At 42.6% G+C, this 23292-nt stretch overlaps 1 protein-coding gene across 1 annotated transcript in view; it reads right to left on the bottom strand.

Moving 5' to 3' along the window:
- LOC111978956 (arf-GAP with GTPase, ANK repeat and PH domain-containing protein 3-like) overlaps nucleotides 1-23292 on the bottom strand; it is a 231378-nt gene that overhangs the window by 8451 nt on the left and 199635 nt on the right. The window contains exons 14-16 of the mRNA XM_024009205.2: nucleotides 15455-15609; nucleotides 14714-14804; nucleotides 14315-14537 (exon numbers count right to left, since the gene is read on the bottom strand). Of these exons, the coding sequence (XP_023864973.1) occupies nucleotides 14315-14537; nucleotides 14714-14804; nucleotides 15455-15609 (469 nt within the window). The remainder of the gene's footprint in view (nucleotides 1-14314; nucleotides 14538-14713; nucleotides 14805-15454; nucleotides 15610-23292) is intronic.

Below are 23292 nucleotides of genomic sequence, written 5' to 3' on the forward strand. Positions count from 1 at the left end.
ATTTTGTTTTGGTAGAATATGGAATTTGTGATGAAGTCAAATCGGGCAGTTAGCCAAGGTTTGCCTCAGAGAGCTAACCCACTGAATGAATGGAATCCCAGATCTAGGGAGGAGAGCCCAGTGAATTGACATGAGCTAAATGAGGCAGAAAGTTAGCGCCAGGATGTGAAACAAAAAGGCTGAGAACCATTAAGAAGATGTCAATGTCCAAGAAAGGAGCCCAAGGCCCATACTCACAAAGCAGTCTCAAAGTAGGAGGGCTGATCTGGGATCAGGTCCTCCCTGTTAAATCTTATTCAATACGATCTAAAAGGCAAAACTGATTATATATCCTATTTGTGATTACAGGCCTGGAAGCCACAAAAAGACCTCAATCCCAGTAGTAGGGGTCCAAATGTAACCACGCTGGTACTATAGAGTTCCGTTTAAGGAAAAGGGAAGCGGCCAGCGGTGGTGACTCAGATTCCTCAGCTGCTACACCACTTGAAAGGTAGTCTGTGAAAGGAAGTGAAATGGTAATCCCGCCTCTGTCTTTTGTTTGAAATAGAACAACAATCCAAACATAGGCAGGGTTTAGGCAGTCAGGGGGAAAGCCGAGATCCTTGAAAAGGACACTTCCTCTCAGCAGGAGGAAGAAAAATAAAATCGGCAGATTTAGCATGTCAAAGCGGGAGGAGAAAAGAGGGGGGGAAAGAGAGGGAAAAGGAGAGGAGATAGAGAGTGAACTTCATAAGCAGGGGATGATATTCAGGAAATCAAGCCGATGGTTACCCTCGACACACGCACACACCGTGAAACACATACACTCGCGCATGCACACACACACTACTTTCGCCACCCTTGCACACATACTTGCTAAAAAAATCCTCTGTTGTTTAGGGGACAGAGGGGACTTGCAGAAAAGAGACAGAGTAAAGATCTCAATAATGTCTCTTTAAACGATAAAGCATTACTGCTTGGAGCAGCATGAACTTCCTCAGTAATTCAGTGTTATATCTGTGTGCAATGACTATATTTTCTTTACCACCTTATAGCTGACATTTGTTCCAAAAGTTTGCTAAAAAAACAAAGCAGAGATTACAGTATTAAGACTAAAGTCTAAAGGCACAGAGGACACAAAACTGTCAAATAGGCTGTTAGATTCTCTACTTTTCAATCCTAATTCTTAATTTATATGAGCGGCATCAGTTGCAGAATAACTTGTGTGAAAATAAGTGCTGAAGCCCTTTTATAATTCTATACGAGTTCTGCACGTTTAGTTCCTGAGCTGAGCACTGGATTCTGACCTCCCCTTAATTAAGTGGCAAATGGCGGAATGATTCTCCTCAACCCAGTCCACGAAGTCAACAACACATGACTGCATCCACATAAAGAGGAACAAACAAGGATAATTAGTCAAGCTCCAAAGACAAAGACAAATAGGGATTTATTGAAGGAAAGAGAGACTGAGACAGAGGGGGCGGGACCATGGTAGCACTGAGTAAAATAGTAGTGAATAGACAAAGACCAGAGAATGACCACTCCAGGCCTCCTTTAATAAAGGTGCCATTGATTGGTCCACACATTAAGGGAGGAATCAGGATGTCCGTCCCACCATTACCACCACCAAACGCACACACATGCACACACACACACCACCCCATCCTTCAAACACAGTCTGTTCCTCCTAAACAATCAGGGTAAGCCCCAGCCCCCTCTCTCCCTCCCTCCCTGCCTCTCAACATTCACTGCGGACACATCAAATAGATTCACTGAGAGTGAAGGAGTGGTGGAGGGGGGGACTAGGCAATCTAAACACCCCTCGCAGTGGGAGGGGGGCGGCTTGTATAGGACAGATTCCCATGCAACAGCCGGCCATTTCACTTTCACATATTGAGAGAGAGAGAGAGAGAGAGAGCTGGGAGAAGGGGACAGAAAGAGAGAAAAACAAAAGGGAGAGAAAAAACACACAACAGAGCGAGAAAGCAGGGCCCCAGAGCTTCAAAGGTTGCTAGGGGCGAAAAATGAGAGAGCAACCCAGTAAATGAGACTCCCTACAGTCAACAACAGGGGTACAGTTTAGACGTTATCCTCAACCAAGAATAACAACTACATAACAAACATGATCTAGAATCTAGCTTTCTAGGATAAACCCTCCTTTACTCATGTACATACTGTAGAATGTTGGGCCAGAGATAGTGGTTCTATAGTATGGTTCTAGAATGAGACTGTTGTTTTGTTTGGGTTGAGCAGTCTGGTTGAACGGTCTGGCCAGTTGTTCTATTGAGAGGCCAGTAGAGGAGCATCTGTGAGCCTTGGGCTAGCAGCAGACAGGGCAGGACGAGTTGAATATATTGTGACATTAATGAGGTTGTCACCGTCCCCATGATGGAGCGGCTGTGTTTTTGTGCCAGAGAACACTAACACCCTTAAATGCTCTCGCTGTTAACCCCCTACTGCCCATGTCCTCTCCAACACAACGCTGGGACAATGACATGTACACCACACATGCACCCAGTCACTTACGACAAACACCACTCGCAGAATTAATTCATTTCGCCCAGCTTGACACAAATGAGCCTTCCTTTAATCAGATGGATTTGAAATGAAATGAGTCATCAAATGTAGTTGCACTACATGACCAAACATACAGTTGAAGTTGGAAGTTTACATACACCTTTACATACACATTTAAACCCAGTTTTTCACAATTCCTGACATTTAATCCTCGTAAAAATTCCCTGTCTTAGGTCAGTTAGGATCACCACTTTACTTTAAGAATGTGAAATGTCAGAATAATAGTAGAGAGAATGATTTATTTAAGCTTTAATTTCTTTCATCACATTCCCGGTGGGTCAGAAGTTTACATACACTCAATTAGTATTCGGTAGCATTGCCTTTAAACTGTTTAACTTGGCTCAAACGTTTCGGGTAGCCTTCCACAAGCTTCCCACAATAAGTCGGGTGAATTTTGGCCCATTCCTCCTGACAGAGCTGGTGTAACTGAGTCAGGTTTGTAGGCCTCCTTGCCCGCACACACTTTTTCAGTTCTGCCCACAAATGTTCTATAGGATTGAGGTCAGAGCTTTGTGATGGCCACTCCAATACCTTGACTTAAGCCATTTTGCCACAACTTTGGAAGAATGCTTGGGGTCATTGTCCATTTGGAAGACCCATTTGCGACCAAGCTTTAACTTTCTGACTGATGTCTTGAGATGTTGCTTCAATATATCCACATAATTTTCCTGCCTCATGATACCATCTATTTTGTGAAGTGCACCAGTCCCTCCTGCAGCAAAGCACCACCAAAACATGATGCTGCCACCCCTGTGCTTCACGGTTGGGATGGTGTTCTTCGGCTTGCAAGCGTCCCCCTTTTTCCTCCAAACATAACAATGGTCATTATGGCCAAACAGTTCTATTTTTGTTTCATCAGACCAGAGGACATTTCTCCAAAAAGTACKATCTTTGTCCCCATGTGCAGTTGCAAACCGTAGTCTGGCTATTTTATGGCGGTTTTGGAGCAGTGGCTTCTTCCTTGCTGAGCGGCCTTTCAGGTTATGTCGATATAGGACTTGTTTAACTGTGGATATAGATACTTTTGTACCTGTTTCCTCCAGCATCTTCACAATGTCTTTTGGTGTTGTTCTGGGATTGATTTGCACTTTTCACACCAAAGTACCTTCATCAGACAGAACGCGTCTCCTTCCTGAGCGGTGTGACAGCTGCGTGGTCCCATGGTGTTATTACTTGCGTACTATTGTTTGTACAGATGAACGTTGCACCTTCAGGCGTTTGGAAATTGCTTCCAAGGAAGAACCAGACTTGTGGAGGTCTACAATTTTTTTCGGAAGTCTTGGCTGATTTCTTTAGATTTTCTCATGATGTCAAGCAAAGAGGTATTTGAAATACATCCACAGGTACACCTCCAATTTACTCAATGATGTCAATTAGCCTATCAGAAGCTTCTAAAGCCATGACATCATTTTCTGGAATTTTCCAAGCTGTTTAAAGGCACAGTCAACTTAGTGTATGTAAACTTCTGACCCACTGGAATTGTGATAAAGTGAATTATAAGTGAAATAATCTGTCTGTCTGTAAAGAATTGTTGGAAAAATTACTTGTGTCATGCAGAAAGTAGATGTCCTAACCGATTTGCCAAAACTATAGTTTGTTAACAAGAAATGTGTGGAGTGGTTGAAAAACGAGTTTTAATGACTCCAACCTAAGTGTATGTAAACTTCCGACTTCAACTGTATGTATACACCTGATCGTCAAACATCTCATTCCAAAATCATGGGCATAAATATGGAGTTGGTCCCCCCTTATGCTGATAGAACAGCCTCCACTCTTCTGGGAAGGCTTTCCACTAGATGTTGGACTTGCTGACTGCGGGGACTTGCTTCCATTCAGCCTCAAGAGCATTAGTGAGGTCGGGCGATGATGTTTGGCAATTAGGCCTGGATCACTGTCAGCGTTCCAATTCATCCCAAAGGTGTTCGATGAGGTTGAGGTCAGGGTTCGGTGCAGGCCAGTCAAGTTCTTCTACACCGTTCTCGACAATGTCACGTTCTGACCAATGTTCTTGTGTGTTTTGCTTGTTTTAGTGTTGGTCAGGACGTGAGCTGGGTGGGCATTCTATGTTGTGTGTCTAGTTTGTCTGTTTCTGTGTTCGGCCTAATATGGTTCTCAATCAGAGGCAGCTGTCAATCGTTGTCCCTGATTGGGAATCATATATAGGTGGCTTGTTTTGTGTTGGGGATTTGTGGGTGGTTGTTTCCTGTCTTTGTGTTTTCTATGCCCCAGCTAGGACTGTATCGGTTTGCCACATTTATTATTTTGTATTTGTTAAGTGTTCACTTTTATCGTTCGTATTAAACATGTTGAGCACTGGCTACGCTGCGTGTTGGTCTGATCCCTGTTCCACCCCCTCTTCTAGTGAAGAGAGGGAAGGCTGCCGTTACAGACAAACTATTTCTGTATGGACCTTGCTTTGAACACGGGGGCATTATCATGTTGAAACAGGAAAGGGCCTTCCCCAAACTGTTGCCACAAAGTTGGAAGCGCATAATCATCGAGAATATCATTGTATGCTGTAGCGTTAAGACTTCACTGGAACTAAGTTCACTGGAACTAAGGAGCCTAACCCGAACCATAAAAAAATATTTATCCTCCACCAAACTTTACAGTTGGTACTATGCATTTGGGCAGGTAGTGGTCTTCTGGCATCTGCCAAACCCAGATTCGTCCATTGGACTGCCAGATGGTGAAGCGTGATTCATCACTCCAGAGAATGCGTTTCCACTGCTCCAGATTCCAATGGCATCCTATGATGTGGACTAAGCAACGGGTGTGGCTGACATAGCAGTATCTACTAATTTGAAGGGGTGTCCACATACTTTTGTATGTATAGTGTATATGTTGCTTTAATTATACTCTATAATTTAGAAAAGAAGATAAAACACTGACAGTAATTTGCTTCAGTTGGCCTTGCTGTAAACTGTGTGCGTAACAAAAAATTAGATTTGCTAGTTAATTCCCCCTATATACCTGGCTGGTGCTGAAACCCGTGGCATATTGGCTAATTAGTGACAAATCATCTCCAGGGCAGGCTGGGCTAATCAGTGACCTGTGGGTTTCATTTGGAGAGACTGCCACGGCACAGTGCTGAACTGGACAGGAGACCCCAGCTCCGCTCATTAATTAGTCTAAATTAATTACCCCACCTCCACCAGGGCTCCTGGCAAGGCCAGCTATTCTAAAGCCTCTTTGGAGAGTTGGATAGTTGCCGGTTGGCGCTCCTCGCACCCCTAACCTGTGAGTATCCGGAAAGGCTCAGCGCTCTTTGGTTTAGGGACTGGGGCTGTTCTACTGGCTCATTATAGTTTGGATCCCTGAGCAGGCTAAACTACAGCCCTTTCTGCCATCCACACTGGGTTGGTGATTCTAATAACAGCTGAGAATTAGGGATGAGAATGAGGGAAGAATATGAGGGATGGCAGTGGAGGCATTCTCCCAGCCGTGTATCCGTCCAGGAAGGACAGAGTTAAAAAGAGGGAGCAGGTTTGGAGAGGTTAGTGGTGTGATTCATTTTTATTACCGTGCAGACCCTGCAGGCGGCATGCAGGAGCGGCAAATTATTTCTGAAACAAAGTGGAGGAGGAGGCGGGCTCTTTTACTCGCTCTCTCTCCACTCCTCTGGTCGTCAGAGCAGAGCTATTACCTGGCCGTGTCCGAGGGCGCCGCGCGGCACAACAACCGACAGAGGGGTGACAGTGAGGTGGGCAGCACCGGTGAGGGATAGCCTTCCACATCCGTCTACGCTCCCAGACATCTTCCACCCCCAAATGAGACATGGGGGAGGAAGGAGAGGTTTGTGTGTGTGTGTGTGAGGTGGAGCCCCCCCTCTTCCTTCCCCGTCAAAATAGTCAGTAGTGTTTTCCCTCACAAGTGTGTGTGTGCTGCTTTCTCTCACGAGCGCGTGTGTGTGTGCGCACATCATGTTTTCTCTCAGGAGTGTGAGTGTATAGTGTTTCCTCTCACGTGTGTGCCAGACAATTAGAGGTGGCGTGGAAAACACGCCGACTGGCAGACACTAATTAAAGGAACAACTCCCTTCCAATATGCTGACTGGAGAAAGATTGCATTTCTCCATGAGATTTATGGCCCAGGAGAAATATATGTCATCATGATCTATTGATGTATACACATGCCTTTTATGGCACACCAATATCAACATCTTTCTTATTCAGACTTCATTAAATTATTGGGTGATACATGTAAAACTCTCTCTGAAAGCTGTTGATGGCACTGGAGAAGTCTGATCAAAAATACAAAATGCATTTTGGTTCTTTAAAGATACAAACCACTACAAAATCCCACCACGACATTAGCCTACACGATGAGTACCGAGATCTACATAAATCTGACGACAAAGCAAATCTGTGCAGACCTCTTTCACATAAGAATTCCTAAAGAGCTAAGCTAATCTTGTGGATGAACACCTTTCAAGTTAACATTTCAAAATGCGAGCCGGCAGAACTAGTGTCGCAGGAGACATTCAATCAGATGTGAGGCTCATCTTCAGGTAGTTACTGAGTCGTTAAGATTAGGTGTCACTAATGTTTAGGAGGAGGTGGGGTGGGAACGCTACACCAGCTGCCTGGGTGCCATCACAAAGCTGCTCCATGTCACCACAGTGACACAATTAACATCAGAACCACTTCGAGCCCAGGGGAGGAGCTAGTGTGGAGACAATAGAGATCTGTATATTTAATCTTAACGTTTCATCTGTATGGATGAGACAACAAAGTAATGGTGGGGATCAGAAGCAAGTTAATATATTATTTCCCCTTTGTGTCTCCTAAATATATACAATAGATGCTTTGAGGTGATATAGAGGCAGGGTCAAGGTAATGGTATCTCCTTTCTTCATCAGATTTCTGATTTAAAAAATGGATTCCTCTTTCGTAAAGCAAAACATATATCCGGATTTCAATAATCATCGATCGATGATTACCGATGAGATAATGACAACAACCTCTTTCCTCTATGATAATAATGGGATTTTTATCGTTATTTGTTTGACGGACTAAACAAAATGCATGTGCTCACACAGAATGAGATGTGATTTTCGTGACAATGAAAAACATTCCTACCCAGGGCGATATAGGAACAGTGACAGAGGTGAGACAGAGGAATCAGTATCAATAATCTTTCATCAAGTCCAGGGTGGCGGAATACTGGAGCCCACAAACCATTCAATAAGTAATCGTGGGCCATCACTCAACTCAAAGCTGCCCTGAGTTGGGTAGAATGGATCGAAGAGGATATGACATCTTTCTATGGACACAGATAACACACACACACACACACACACACACCACACACACACACACACACACACACACACACACACACACACACACACACACACACACACACACACACACACACACACACACACACACACACACACACACACACACACACACACACACACACACCACACACACACACACACACACACAACGAGTCTATATTACTGCTTGGTATGGCAACAGCACCGCCCTCGATCGCATGGCACTGCAGAGGGTGGTGCGGATAGCCCAGTACATCACTTGGCTGAGCTCCCTGCCATCCAGGAACTCTATATCAGGCGGTTGTGAAAGGAAGGCCCGTAAAATCGTTAAAGACTCCAGCCACCCAAGCCATAGACTGTTCTCTGTGCATCTGCACAGAAAGCAGAACCGGTGCATCAAGTCTGACACCAAACAAGGCTCCTGAACAGCTTCTATCCCCAAACCATAAGACTGCTAAATAGCTAACTAAAGGTTAATTGGACATTTGAGTAACCCTTGTATTTTCTTTTTTCTGTTTCACTGTCTCTATGCACACTCACAGGACTGTACACACGCACACTGACACTCCAAACACACACACACACACACACACACACTCACTTAATTTGCTCTCTCTAAGTGCTAGACCTCAGCTGAATCTGGTAATGAATGGTGTGGCTGATTAAAACAAGTTGAGGAGACTAAAGTTACTTGGCGTTACCTTAGATTGTAAACTGTCATGGTCAAACACATATAGATTCAATGGTTGCAAAGATGGGGAGAGTCTTGCCGTAATAAAAGAGATGCTCTGTTTTTTGACACCACACTCCAAAAGCAAGTTCTACAGGCCTCTAGTGTTTGTCTAACTTGATTATTGGTCCATCGTGTGGCTGTCCAGTGCGCAAGCGAAAGACCTAGTTAACGTCTTGGAACTATAGGGGGGTGCTGTTCCGCATTAGCATATTTGTGTCTCAAATAAGACTGCCTCGCTGCTAAAATTCTTGATCGTTACAATATAGCATATTATTGTTATTAGTGGAAGAAAACACCTTCTAGTTTCTATAGAAGTCTGGAATTTTGTCTTCTGAGTGGTACAGAACAATTTCTACAGCACTTTTCATGACAGGGTTCAGGATTTCAGAAATTTTTACCCCTGATCTGGGTCGTTTTTAAGGCGACAGTGAATGGCTATGAGAAGAAACGACACTGCCTACGTCTTCCTCTGGGTGTCTGTACGTCATCACATTTTCAATGGAATCGATCGACGTCACAAGCCATTATAAAAACCCAAAATGTATTAGAGACCGTCCTTTCTTTCTCGTCGACTGCGCCTGAAGCCGTGAAAGGCCATCGGCACTTGCCGCGCTTCCAAATCGTTGTCTAACCCAGCAATATTTCTCCCGGTCATGTTTTTCAGTCGTCTATAGTGCTTAAAAACCATCATAATGTAGTTAAATTTGAACCGTTTGCTGTAGCAATTTATATCCCGTTTAGTGCGATTCTGAGGAATTTCTTTGTTGTGCACCTCTGAAAGTTTGGACACGTTTTTTGGTGTCGGGTCCGTTCGGTGGTGGACATTCGAAGGACACGAGGACACTCTTATCGACCAAAAGACGTTCTACTAACATAGGAAAAGGATACATTGCCCAAGAATCTGATGGAAGAACCAGCCTCAAAGCTAAGCAATATAATATGATAAATTCGTTTTCTGCGAATATTTTAGAACGCAATATTTCGGCCATTTTGTTGGTATCAGCTTCACATTGGCCAAACCCCTGCTATTGAAAAGTAAGCATAATTTGAAAAAATGTAAATCAGCGGTTTGGCCATTAAGAACTAATTGTCTTTCGATCGCTGTCAAACCTGTATTTTTAGTTCAAGTATATGATTAAGCTGTCAAATTAAACTAGATCACTCTAGATAGATGACGTCAGACATATTGAGGCTTGAGTTTCCCTAGTATTTTTATTGTGTTAACCACGGTTTTGCTGATGGCTACAATATAGCCACCTTTTCGAAACAAAACCTTGGAATTTGGATCATTGTAAAATGATGTTTACAGTAGTGTCATCGCGAAGGAATTCTGAGAAGGCTTAGTGAAAAAATTAAGTATATTGTTGGCGGTGATTAGCGTTATCAGCGCCTCTTTGGCTGGAATCGATGCTCTGGTTAACGTTTGCACATGTGGTATTGCTAACTTATCGCAATTTATTGTGTTTTCGCTGAAAAAACGCTTAGAAAATCTGAATATGGCTCTGAAAATGACAAAAAACTGGTCTTTGCCATTGCTATGCTTTGTCTACTTTTTATGAAATGTTTTCATGATTGACGTAAATTGTCATACACGTTGCTCTATCTAGTAATTTCTAAAGTCGATTTGCGCATGGTCGGTGCCCAATTGTAAACTGTGATTCTACCCTGATAATATGCACTTTTTTCTACAAAAACTATCCTATCACCATCGATATTGTTATCAGACTGTCATCTGAAGAGGTTTTTCTTGCCGTTAAGTGCGATATCAATATCTTAGTTGAGCGAAATTGGTGATAGCACCTGAAGGAGCTAAGAAACTTTGCATGGAGTTAGCAATAGTGGTGTATTTTCCGCTAACGTGTTTACGCTAATAGATTTAACCATATTTTGTCTTCCCTGTAAAACATTTTTAAAAAATTCCTGAAATGGTGGCTTTATTCACAAGATCTGTATCTTTCATCTGGTGTCTTGGACTTGTGATTTAATGATATTTAGATGCTACTATCTACTTGTGAAGCTATGCTAGCTATGCTAATCAGTGTGTGGGGGGATGGGGGGTGCTCCCGGACCCGGGGTAGAGGCTCGTTAGAGGTTAAGCTGCAGCTGGCCCAGAACAGAGTGGCACGTTTTGCTCTTCATTGTAATAAGAGGGCTGGTATAAATACGATACATACCAGTCTCTCTTGACTAACAGTTGAGGAGAGACTGAATGCATCACTTCTTCTTTTTATAAGAAACAATAATGTGTTGAAAATCCCAAAATGTTTGCATAGTCAACTTACACACAGCTCTGACACACACACACTTATCCCACCAGACATGCCACCAGGGGTCTTTTCATAGTCCCCAAATCCAGAACAAATTCAAGAAAACGTACAGTATTATATAGAGCCCGTATTGCATGGAACTTCCATCTCATATTGCTCAAATAAACAGCAAACCTGGTTTAAAAAAACAGATAAAGCAACACCTCGCAGCACAACACCTCTCCCCCATTTGACCTAGATAGTTTGTGACATTGATATGTCGGCTACGTGTGCCTTTTTAACATCTCTAGGCTAGGGGGCGGTATTTTCACGTCCGGATGAAAAGCATGCCCAAAGTAAACTGCCTGCTACTCAGGCCCAGAAGCTAGGATATGCATATTATTAGTAGATTTGGATAGAAAACACTCTGAAGTTTCTAAAACTGTTTGAATGATGTCTGTGAGTATAACATAACTTATTTGGCAGGCGAAACCCCAAGGACTAACCATCCAGGATTTGTTTTTTTGAGGTCACTCTCTTTTCAATGGGGTTTCTATGGGGATCTAGATTTCTAAGGCACTTGCTTGCAGTTCCTATCACTTCCACTGGATGTCAACAGTCTTTAGAATTTGGTTGATGTTTTTCCTTTGTGTAATGAAGAAGTAGGGCAGTTCAGAACGAGGGTCGAGTGAAGTGTACTGTTTGTTTGAGGCGCGTGACCTGAAAGCTCGCTCCACTTTGTTTTTCTATTTCTCGTGTGTTTCTGTTCTACCTTATGTTATTTTTAGTACTAAATTAATATTGATTACTACATTATTGGGTTTAGAGCTCGCAGGAAAGACATTTCACTGTACTTGTGCATGTGACATTAAAACAAACTTGAAACATATGTCCTCTTGATACGCAATTCCAAGCAACGATAGCTGTCATCACCTTCATTACAAGAGCATTTGAAGGTACATTTACAAGTTAGTTTACTTTTCTATAAATTCAAGTTTTATTGTCACATGCACAAGTTCAGTGACATGCTTAACTTGCATGCTCTAACCAACAGTGCAGTAATTAATATTAAAATAGTATAACTAATAAAAACATTTATTTCATTATATATATTGTGTATACTGTGTGTGTATATATATATATATATACAGTGGGGAGAACAAGTATTTGATACACTGTCGATTTTGCAGGTTTTCCTACTTACAAAGCATGTAGAGGTCTGTATTTTTTTTAATCATAGGTACACTTCAACTGTGAGAGACGGAATCTAAAACAAAAATCCAGAAAATCACATTGTATGATTTTTAAGTAATTAATTTGCATTTTCTTGCATGACATAAGTATTTGATCACCTACCAACCAGTAAGAATTCCGGCTCTCACAGACCTGTTAGTTTTTCTTTAAGAAGCCCTCCCTATTCTTCCACTCCATTACCTGTATTAACTGCACCTGTTTGAACTCGTACCTGTATAAAAAGACACCGTCCACACACTCAATTAAACCAGACTCCAACCTCTCCACAATGGCCAAGACCAGAGAGCTGTGTAAGGACAACAGGGCTAAATTGTAGACCTGCACAAGGCTGGGATGGGCTACAGGACAATAGGCAAGCAGCTGGTGAGAGGCAACAAACTGTTGGCGCGAATTATTAGAAAATGAGAAGGAATTCAAGATGACGGTCAATCACCCTCGGTCTGGGGCTCCATGCAAGATCTCACCTCGTGGGGCATCAATCGATCATGAGGAAGGTGGAGGGATGAGCCCAGAACTACACGGCGGACCTGGTCAATGACCTGAAGAGAGCTGGGACCACGTCTCAAAGAAATTCATTAGTAAACCACACTACGCCGTCATGGATTAAAATCCTGCAGCGCACGGCAAGGTCCCCCTGCTCAAGCCAGCGCATGTTCAGGCCCGTCTGAAGTTTGCCATGACCATCTGGATATCCAGAGGAGGAATGGGATAAGGTCATGTGGTCTGATGAGACAAAAATAGAGCTTTTTTGGTCTAAACTCCACTCGCCGTGTTTGGGAGGATAGAAGAAGGATGAGTAACAACCCCAAGAATACCATCCCAAACCGGTGAAGCATGGAGGTGGAAACATCATTCTTTGGGGATGCTTTTCTGCAAAGGGGACAGGACGACTGCACCGTATTGAGGGAGGATGGATGGGGCAATGTATCGCGAGGATCTTGGCCAACAACCTCCTTCCCTCAGTAAGAGCATTGAAGATGAGTCGTGGCTGGGTCTTCCAGCATGACAACAACCCGAACACAGAGCCAGGGCAACTAAGGAGTGGCTCCGTAAGAAAGCATCTCAAGGTCCTGTGGGCTTAGCAGTCTCCAGACCTGAACCCAATAGAACATCTTTTGGGGAGCTGAAAGCCCGTATTGCCAGCGACAGCCCGAAACCTGAAGGATTGGAGAAGGTCTGAATGGAGGAGTGGGCCAAAATCCCTGCTGCAGTGTGTGCAAACCTGGTCAAGAACTACAGGAAACGTATGATCTCTGTAATTTACAAACAAAGGTTTCTGTACCAAATATTAAGTTCTGCTTTTTGATGTATCAAATACTTATGTCATGCAATAAAATGCCAATGAAATACTTAATCAACAATGTGATTTTCTGGATTTTTGTTTTAGATTCCATCTCTCACAGGTTGAAGAAAAATACCTATGATAAAAAATTACAGACCTCTACATGCTTTGTAAGTAGGAAAACCTGCAAAATTGGCAGTGTATCAAATACTTGTTCTCCCCACTGTATATATAGAAAGAAAGAAAACACAAGAAATAAGACAGGAAGCTATATACAGGATCAGTACCAATACCAAATGTACAATGTGCAGGGAAACAATATTACTCAATTGTCTTTTACAATACAACTATATTGACTTTCAGTCTATCTATCCACACTTGTCTTACTGACAAATGTTCATTTCAAATGACTATACAATTTCAATAACTGCAGTACAAACATTTTTAACAATGAGACCAGCAAATCAAAAACCAAGCCGTTTATCACTTAAGTAGTACATCTTTACATATTCTCTTAATTTAGGTCACCAACAGTACAGACCCTACAGACCTGTCTTCTACAGTGGGACAGAGAGAGTGATGGGGGGCCTCTGTGTGATAGATATGTGACAGGGCCCTTCTGGGGCCAGGGGCCTGGCCCCTGGGGTGGGCTTAAACACCATAATGGGCTCCTTAATTACCTGCTCATCCACACACAGGGTCATTAGTCAGAGAGACGCGCTGGGCCTTAACTGTCACCCAGAGACAAACAACCCTCACTGGGGAGAGGGAAGAGGGGACCAGACCTGGGTGCCCCAGCAGAGAGGAGAAGGAGGGGTGGGAACCAGGGTCTGCTCTAGGGGAGACCAGCTCAATATGTGGGGATTTCCAACCAGTTTGTTTCAAAATCCCTCCAACAAAGCTGGCAAATGGCAGATGGCAAACAAACACACACTAACAGAGAGATGTGGGGTACTGACCTGGTGCTGTCAGCGCCCACCTTCGTGTACCCCTCCAGGGCCCCCTCCCAGACACTGTTGGCCATAGCGTTGCCTATAGCCATCATCACCATGCTGAGCCCCACGGGCCAGTCATCCAGGTCCAGGGAGCGGACCCTTGACAGGTGGGTCCCCAGGTTCCTGTGGATCCCTGAACACTCGATACAGATCAGAGCCCCCAGGTTAAGACTGGCCCAATCCGGGTCTGGGAGAGGAGGAGGAGGAGAGGAACAAAATTAGCCCTATGTTAGTTACTAATAAGCAAGGGTGATATCTGGCTCATAGCAATCTGAAGACATCATGTTATATACAATACCTGGCACGTAAAGTATTAGGAATCATTGACATATAGCTTGGATGTTGAGAAAGTACTGTACTCACTGGCTGCATCACAGTCCACACAGATGCTGTTCCCTCTCACGTTCCTTATGGACTGAATGGACGCTGCATCACTTTGGCTGCCTAACCGGGACTTTGGGGGAGCAGAGAGAAGTTATAAACAGGTAAGCAAGAGGGACTCCGTGTGTGAGGCATCATTGCTTTGCAGTGAGAGAATGGAGACAGGATTTCAGCTGGCTACACAGCACAAAACAGAAGGGGAGAGGGGAGGGAGGACTAGAGGCTTTGAAGGCCGAGTGATCATTGAGAGAGAACAAGGATGAAGAGAGGGGAAGAGAAGAAAGAGAGGAGGAGGAGAGAGAGCGAGAGAGAGAGAAAGAGAAGAGAGAGTGGGTATTATATGAAATTGAGTCGGTGTTGCGTTGCGTCTCCTCCCCTGTGTTCTGACACAGGCCGTGTTCCCATCTCTGATGTCTGTCAGCTCTAATAAGAGCTCCCCCACGCTGCACTGCACCTGTCTGACACACAGCCCAACACATGGCAGCTCAGAGAAAGGAAGGATGGGGAGGGGGAGAGAGAGAGGGAGGGGATAGAGTGAAAGGGGAGGGAGGGCAAGAGAGAAGGGTATGGGGAGAGGGGGGAGAGAGAGAATTTTGCATTCACACATCCTGATTAGCAACCAGAGATTTTCATAGCCAAGTCACGTGGTCAGGAAAAATTCCTGACCCTGAACTAATCATGACTCGACAGACCCACAGTTTCCTCACTGTCTCTCATGCCCACCTTATTCTTCATGCTCTCGCAGGACTGCAGGCTGGCAAAGATCTGGCTCTCGATGGCTGTGACCCACAGCTCCCTCTCCTCAAACGTAGACGCCTCAAAATGCCACATCTGGCCCGTCAGAGACACGATAATGAACTCAAACGACTCCTCCGACTCTGGAAAACATAAACCCACATGTACAGTGCATTAGGAAAGTGTTCAGACCCCTTCACTTTTTCCACATTTTGTTACGTTACAAACTTATTAAAAACGGATTAAATAAAAATGTTACTCATCAATCTACACACAATACCCCAACATTGCTACGAGACTCAAAATTTAGCTTAGGTGCATCCTGTTTCCATTGATCATCCTTGAGATGTTTCTGCAACTTGATTGGAGTCCACCTGTGGTAAACTCAATTGATTGGACATGATTTGGAAATGCACACACCTGTCTATATAAGGTCCCACAGTTCACAGCGCATGTCAGAGCAAAAACCAAGGCATGAGGTCGAAGGAATTGTCTGAAGAATATGTTTGGAACCACCAAGACTCTTCCTAGAGCTGGCCGCCTGACAGAGCTCCAGAGTTCATCTGTTGAGATAGGCGAACCTTCCAGAAGGACAACCATCTCTGCAGCATTACAACAATCAGGCCATTATGGTAGAGTGGCCAGACGGAAGCCACTCCTCAGTGAAAAGCACATGACAGCCCCCTTGGAGTTTGTCAAAAGGAACCTAAAGATTCTCTGGTCTGACGAAACCAAGATTGAACTCTTTGGCCTGAATGCCAAGTGTCACATCTGGAGGAAACCTGACACCATCCCTACGGTGAAGTATGGTGGTGGCAGCATCATGCTGTGGGGATGTTTTTCAGGGGACTGGGAGACTAGGTACTGGGAGACTATTAAGACTTGAGCGAAAGATGAACAGAGCAAAGTACAGCGAGATCTTTCATGAAAACCTGCTCCAGAGCGCTCAGGACCTCAGACTGGGGCAAAGGTTCACCTTCCAACCGGACAACGACCCTATGCACACAGTCAAGGCAACTCGGGAGTGGCTTCGGGACAAGTCTTTGAATGTCATTGAGTGACCCAGCCAGTGCCCGGAATCTCTGGATATGGAAATGTCTGCTCTACCCAAAATTACAACCAACTAATTGCAGCATTACAGAAAAAATGGAAGAGGCAAGTGGAAGGGGGAAACAGTAAGGAACTTGTCTGTCGGCCCTGCATTAAAGACCAAAATGGATTAACCTCTCTTGGGTAGGGGGCAGTATTTTCACGTCCGGATGAAAAGCGGGCCCAAAGTAAACTGCCTGTTACTCAGGCCCAGAAGCTAGGATATGCATATAATTGGTCGATTTTGATAGAAAACACTCTAACGTTTCTAAAACTGTTCAAATACGGTCTGTGAGTATAACAGAACTGATATGGCAGGCGAAACCCCGAGGACAAACCATCCCCCAAAAATAAAATTTCAGCCTACCACTATTTTCAATGGCTGTCACTTTTATTATAAGGCCAAGTCCTCCCAGATTGCAGTTCCTAGGCTTCCACTAGATGTCAACAGTCTTTAGAAAGAGTTTCAGGCTGGTTTTTGGAAAAATTTGCCAGAAATTGTAGTTTTTCTAGGTGGCTCCCATTTTGGCTGTAGTGTTTCCAAGCGCGTGAATGAGAGCGCGTTCTTTGGTATTTTCCTCCGGTAAAGACAATAACGATTCTTCGTCTTAAATTTTATCGTTTATTTACGTATTAGGGTACCTAATGTTTGATTATAAACATTGTTTGACTTGTTTGGAAAAGTTTATTAGTAACGTTTGGGATTCATTTTGTATGCATTTTGATGGAGGGAAACTGGGTGGATTATTGACTGAAGCGCGCCAGCTAAACTGAGTTTTTATGGATATAAAGAAGGACATTATCGAACAAAAGGACCATTTGTGATGTAACTGGGACCTTTTGGAGTGCCAACAGAAGAAGATCATCAAAGGTAAGGCATTTATTATACTATTTCTGACTTTTGTGTCGCACCTGCCTGGTTGAAATATGTCTTTCATGGTTTTGTATGCGGGCGCTGTCCTCAGATAATCGCATGGTGTGCTTTCGCCGTAAAGCCTTTTTGAAACTTGACACAGCGGCTGGATTAACAAGAAGTTAAGCTTTATTTTGATGTTTTACACTTGTGATTTTATGAAAGTTAAATATTTATAATTCTGTAGTTTGAATTTCGCATTCTGCAATTTCACCGGATGTTACCGTCCCACCTGCCCATAAGAAGTTAAGAACAATTGGGATAAATAAAAATATATACCAGTCTCATTTAAGGATCAAAACATTGACAGCTGTGCCGCATAAATTGCAAAATAGTTGGGAAGAGATTTTCGATGTACCGATTCCATGGCACATCGAAAATGACGCCGGACTCAAAACGTAGAATTTTTCAATTGAAATTATTATACAAAATTCTTGCAACCAATAGAATGTTATAAATATAAGGGGGATACAACCTTCCCAGCTCTGCAGATTTTCCTGCGGGGAGGCAGAATCATTAGATAATTTATTTTGGTACTGTCCATATGTAGCTTGTTTTTGGTCACAGGTCCAGGAATGGCTGACGAATTGCAACATTTACCAAGAGCTAACGCTGCAGGTAGCAATATTTGGGTGATCTGAAAAGTCATAGCCGATCAATAATATAACAATTATTTTTGAGAAAAAAAAATCTTTAATTTACAATCTGTAGAAGCTATGAGAATAGAATGCTCAGAACTTTTGTGAAGCATCACAGCACAGTTGAAAAATATATGGCAAATAGAAATTAAGAGATAGAAGGGAGGGGTTGAATGGAGCTGAAGGGTGGGACTAATAACAACAAGATAACAAATGTAAAACATACGGGGTCTGTAAAATGTATATAGTTTCAGAACATTTGTGAAATAGCACAATAACAAATATATGGCAAATAGAAATCAAACTGGATGGACATCAGAAGTAGAGTAAGGCCAGGACAAAAAAAAAAAAAAAAGATAACAATTGTAAGATAGAATGTGTCCGTAAAATGTACAGTTGAAGTCGGAAGTTTACATACACTTAGGTTGGAGTCATTAAAACTTGTTTTTCAACCACTCCACACATTTCTTGTTAACAAACTATAGTTTTAGCAAGTCGGTTAGGACATCTACTTTGTGCATGACAGAATACATTTTTCCAACAATTGTTTACAGACAGATTATTTCACAATTCCAATGGGTCAGAAGTTTACATACACTAAGTTGACTGTTTCTTTAAAAAGCTTGGAAAATTCCCGAAAAATGATGTCATGGCTTTAGAAGCTTCTGATAGGCTAATTGACATCATTTGAGTCAATTGGAGGTGTACCTGTGGATGGATTTCAAGGCCTCCCTTCAAACTCAGTGCCTCTTTGCTTGACATCATGGGAAAATCAAAAATAAATCAGCCAAGACCTCAGAAAAAAATTGTGGACCTCCACAAGTCTGGTTCATCCTTGGGAGCAATTTCCAAATGCCTGAAGGTTCCATGTTCATCTGTACAAACAACAGTACGCAAGTATAAACACCATAGGATCACGCAGCCGCCATACCCCTCAGGAAGGAGACGCGCTCTGTCTCCTAGAGATGAATGTACTTTGGTGCGAAAAGTGCAAATCAATCCCATTACAACAGCAAATKACCTTGTGAAGATGCTGGTGGAAACAGGTACAAAAGTATCTATATCCATAGTAAAACGAGTCCTATATCGACATAACCTGAAAGGACGCTCAGCAAGGAAGAAGCCACTGCTCCAAAACCGCTATTTCTCACTTTGTTGACTCCACAACATGGTGGATATCTGTATGGCTTGTTTGGGCTCCTAGCGCTGTACTCAGATTATTGCATGGTGTGCTTTTACGGTAAAGCCTTTTTTAATCTGACACAGCGGTTGCATTAAGGAGAAGTTTATCTAAAGTTCCATGCATAACACTTGTATTTTCATCAACATTTATGATGAGTATTTCTGTAAATTGATGTGGCTCTCTGCAAAATCACCTGATGTTTTGGAAGCAAAACATTACTGAACGTAACGCGCCAATGTAAACTGAGATTTTTGGATATAAATATGAACTTTATCGAACAAAACATACATGTATTGTGTAACATGAAGTCCTATGAGTGTCATCTGATGAAGATCATCAAAGGTTAGTGATAAATTTTATCTCCATTTCTGCTTTTTGTGAGTCCTCTCTTTGGCTGGAAAAATGGCTGTGTTTTTCTGTGACTATGTACTGACCTAACATAATCGTTTGGTGTGCTTTTGTCGTAAAGCCTTTTTAAAATCTGACACGTTGGCTGCATTCACAACAAGTGTAGCTTTAATTTGGTGTATTGCATGTGTGATTTCATGAAAGTTTAATTTTTATAGTAATTTATTTGAATTTGGCACTCTGCATTTTCACTGGATGTTGGCCATGTGGGACGCATCCAGAGAGGTTAAGGGCTTGTAAGACATACATACATACAGACATACAGACATACAGACATACATACATACATACATACATACATACATACATACATACATACATACATACATACATACATACATAAATACATTTGCAAAAATAAAACAACTGGTTTTGGTTTGTCATAATGGGGTATTATCTGTAGATTGATGAGGTGAAAAAACAGTGTAATCCATTTGAAAATAAGGCTGTAAATTAACAAAATGTGGAAAAGGTGAAGGGGTCTAAATACTTTCTGAATGCAATGATGAGTAAATATTGTGAAATAAGACCAAATTAAATCAATTAAGAAACAAAATTCAAATGAGACAAAAGTACTGGGTTTAATTTACGAAACAGATTGGGGATTTTTGGACTAAGCTAAAATACTGTAAATTACAATTCCTTCTGTAATTGACTGTTTGCCATCGATAATAATAGCCTAGTAATAAATCATGAATATCATGTAGCAAACACTTTTATCCAAAGTGACTTACAACAACGATACCCACTGAAACCAGTATCAGGGTACCTTTAGCTACTCAACACTGATTGCGTACTCTTGAAAATAATGGCAATCACTATAAATTTAAAACAGATTTCAACACAATCTAATCAAAAAAGCTCTGTCTATTTATTCTAGTGGATAATTTTCATAAGTATATACTGTATCTATACTATATCTTAGTCTATGCCGCTCTGACATTGCTCGTCCATAAATGTATACATATTCTTAATTCCATTCCTTTACTTAGATTTGTGTGCCTTATGTATATGTTGTGAAATTGTTCGATATTTCTTATTAGATATTACCGCACTGTCGGAGCTAGAAACACAAGCATTTTGCTACACCCGCAATAACATCTGCTAAACACGTGTATGTGACTAATACAATTTGATTTGATTTGAATACGTTGTTCACGATGAAGCAGGCTTCATGAAAATGTCACCTGTCATCTGCCTGGGCAAGGGCTTTGCAACAACATATGCTATAATACATGTCATAATGCCTCCCCGTTTACAAGTAATTCATTAACACAATGATAATACACTAGAAAATGACTGATGTAAATCGTCTAGTCCTCTGCACATGCTTTATCTCATAGCCAAACGATTTGTAATTACCTAATTATGGCTATGCAAATATAGCGGGCTAATTTGCATAACGCATGTTTCCCTGCCTCCAGCAGGAGACTGGGGAGGAGGGTACAGACAAGGGGGGGATTGGGCTCCTCCAACACATCTCCCATCAGCCCTCTCTTTGCACACCCAGATTGTATGTAATAAACAGCGTTCACAGTCGTATAAAGAGATCAGAATTCCAAGCTCTAATAAAATCAGTGTGTATGTAAAATGGGCTCGTGTGTGCTGGAGTTGGGAGGGAGTCAATACTGACCTATTATCTGTTGTCACGTTCCTGACCTTATTTCCTTTGTTTTGTCTTTATTTAGTTGGGCAGGACGTGAGCTGGGTGGGTATAGTCTATGTTCTATGTTTCTAGGTTAGGTTTGTCTGATTGGCCTGATATGGTTCTCAATCAGAGGCAGGTGTTTTACGTTGTCTCTGATTGGGAACCATATTTAGGTTGCCTGTTTTCACTATTKGTTKGTGGGTGATTGTTCCTGTTCRTGCGTTCATGTGTTCTATGTTCACTAGTTCAGGACTGTAGCTTCGTTGGTTTTCGTCTGTTTATTGTTTTTGTTCGTATTGAAAAAGTATTCCAATAAATATGGAAACGTACCACGCTGCGCTTTGGTCCTCCTCTCGTTCCACCGACGAAAGACGTTACATCTGTAGACACCGGACATTTGGAGGTTGTCTCGCTAGTCTATTAACATACCCATTTCAGACAGAAGATGTGGTATGTTACCCTTTCAAACCGACTCTTATTTACCACTTATTTGCAGGTATACCATTTTATACATATCAGTGGGTAAATGGCAAATTGGCAGGGGTGTTGGGTGTTGTTAAACCATGGGGGCGGTTTGCAGTTCAAATTAGGGAGGTGTTAATGAATTGTGACCCGTTTCAAGAAGCTAGGCATATGTCACACATCACTACTTCACAGGAGATGCATTTGAATGTACATTTATTTATCAAAATGCTTTTTTTTGCCAGAAATGCCTTCTGGAACATATGAACTTTCATGTGCCTTAATAACAAATGTGCATGCCATCTGTAAATACAAATAAAATTGTTAAATTAGGAGCCTAGTTGGTTTTGCCAAAGAAAAAGTGAGGACCCTTCCCACTAGCCATGATTGGCTGAGATACAAAAGTGTTGCTATTGCTCTCAACATTGCTGCCCTGAATTTAACAGGTGCTATCGACAAAGATCATTGACAAGATGTGATGACTACTTTCTGGAGGACGATCGTTCCATGCTCACTCTCTGAATCTGAAAATGAATCAGACGATGAGGAAATCCCTGATTTAGGTCAAATCATTTTTATTGAACCAGAGATTGTAGAGTCTTCTGATGACAGTGATGGGGTAGAAACGTCAATCAGCAGTGTTGTTGTCACGGAAGAAGTTGACAGAGTTTTGAAATCAGTGGAATGCCCGGTGGAAGAAGAGTATGATTGCATTTATTTGATTCGATTTATTAGGATCCCCATTAGCCGACGCCAATGGCGACAGCTAGTCTTACTGGTATCCGACACATAACAAAAAAGACATTACAGACCAAAGACTTTACAATTTGCATACATTTAAAAACATTAACATGCAGTGTGTGTATGTGTGTGCCTCTCCCCCATGTGGTCTACTTGTTGTATGTGTGTGCATCTATCAGTTACACATACACACAACAAGTAGACCACATGGGGGAGAGGCGTTGTGCCTTGCGCTATCTATGTAAGGTGGAAGGGAGTTCCATGCACTCATGACTCTGTATAATACTCTACTTCTCCTTGAATTTGTTCTGGACCTATAGACTGTGAAAAGACGCCTGGTGGCATGCCTGGTTGGGTAAGTGTGTGGGTCAGTGTTGTGTGTAAGTTGACTACGCAAACAATTTCCAACACATTAATGTTTCTCGTAAAAGCAAGAAGTGACGCAGTCAGTCTTTCCTCAACTCTTAGCCAAGAGGGGCCTCCCGAGTTGTGCAGCGGTCTAATGCACTGCATCGCAGTGCTAGCTGCATTACTACAGATCCTGGTTCGATACTGGGCTGTGTCGCTGCCGGCCGCGACTGGGAGACCCATGAGGCGACGCACAATTGGCCCATCGTTGCTCAGGTTAAGGGAGGGTTTGGATAGCCAGGCGGTCCTTGTCCCATTGCACTCCAGCGACACCTGTGGCGTGCCGGGTGCATGCACGCTGACACGGTCCCAGGTGTACGGTGTTTCCTCCGACAC

Source organism: Salvelinus sp. IW2-2015, linkage group LG19 (assembly GCF_002910315.2).
Source record: "Salvelinus sp. IW2-2015 linkage group LG19, ASM291031v2, whole genome shotgun sequence".
NCBI classification, from domain to species: Eukaryota; Metazoa; Chordata; class Actinopteri; order Salmoniformes; family Salmonidae; genus Salvelinus; species Salvelinus sp. IW2-2015.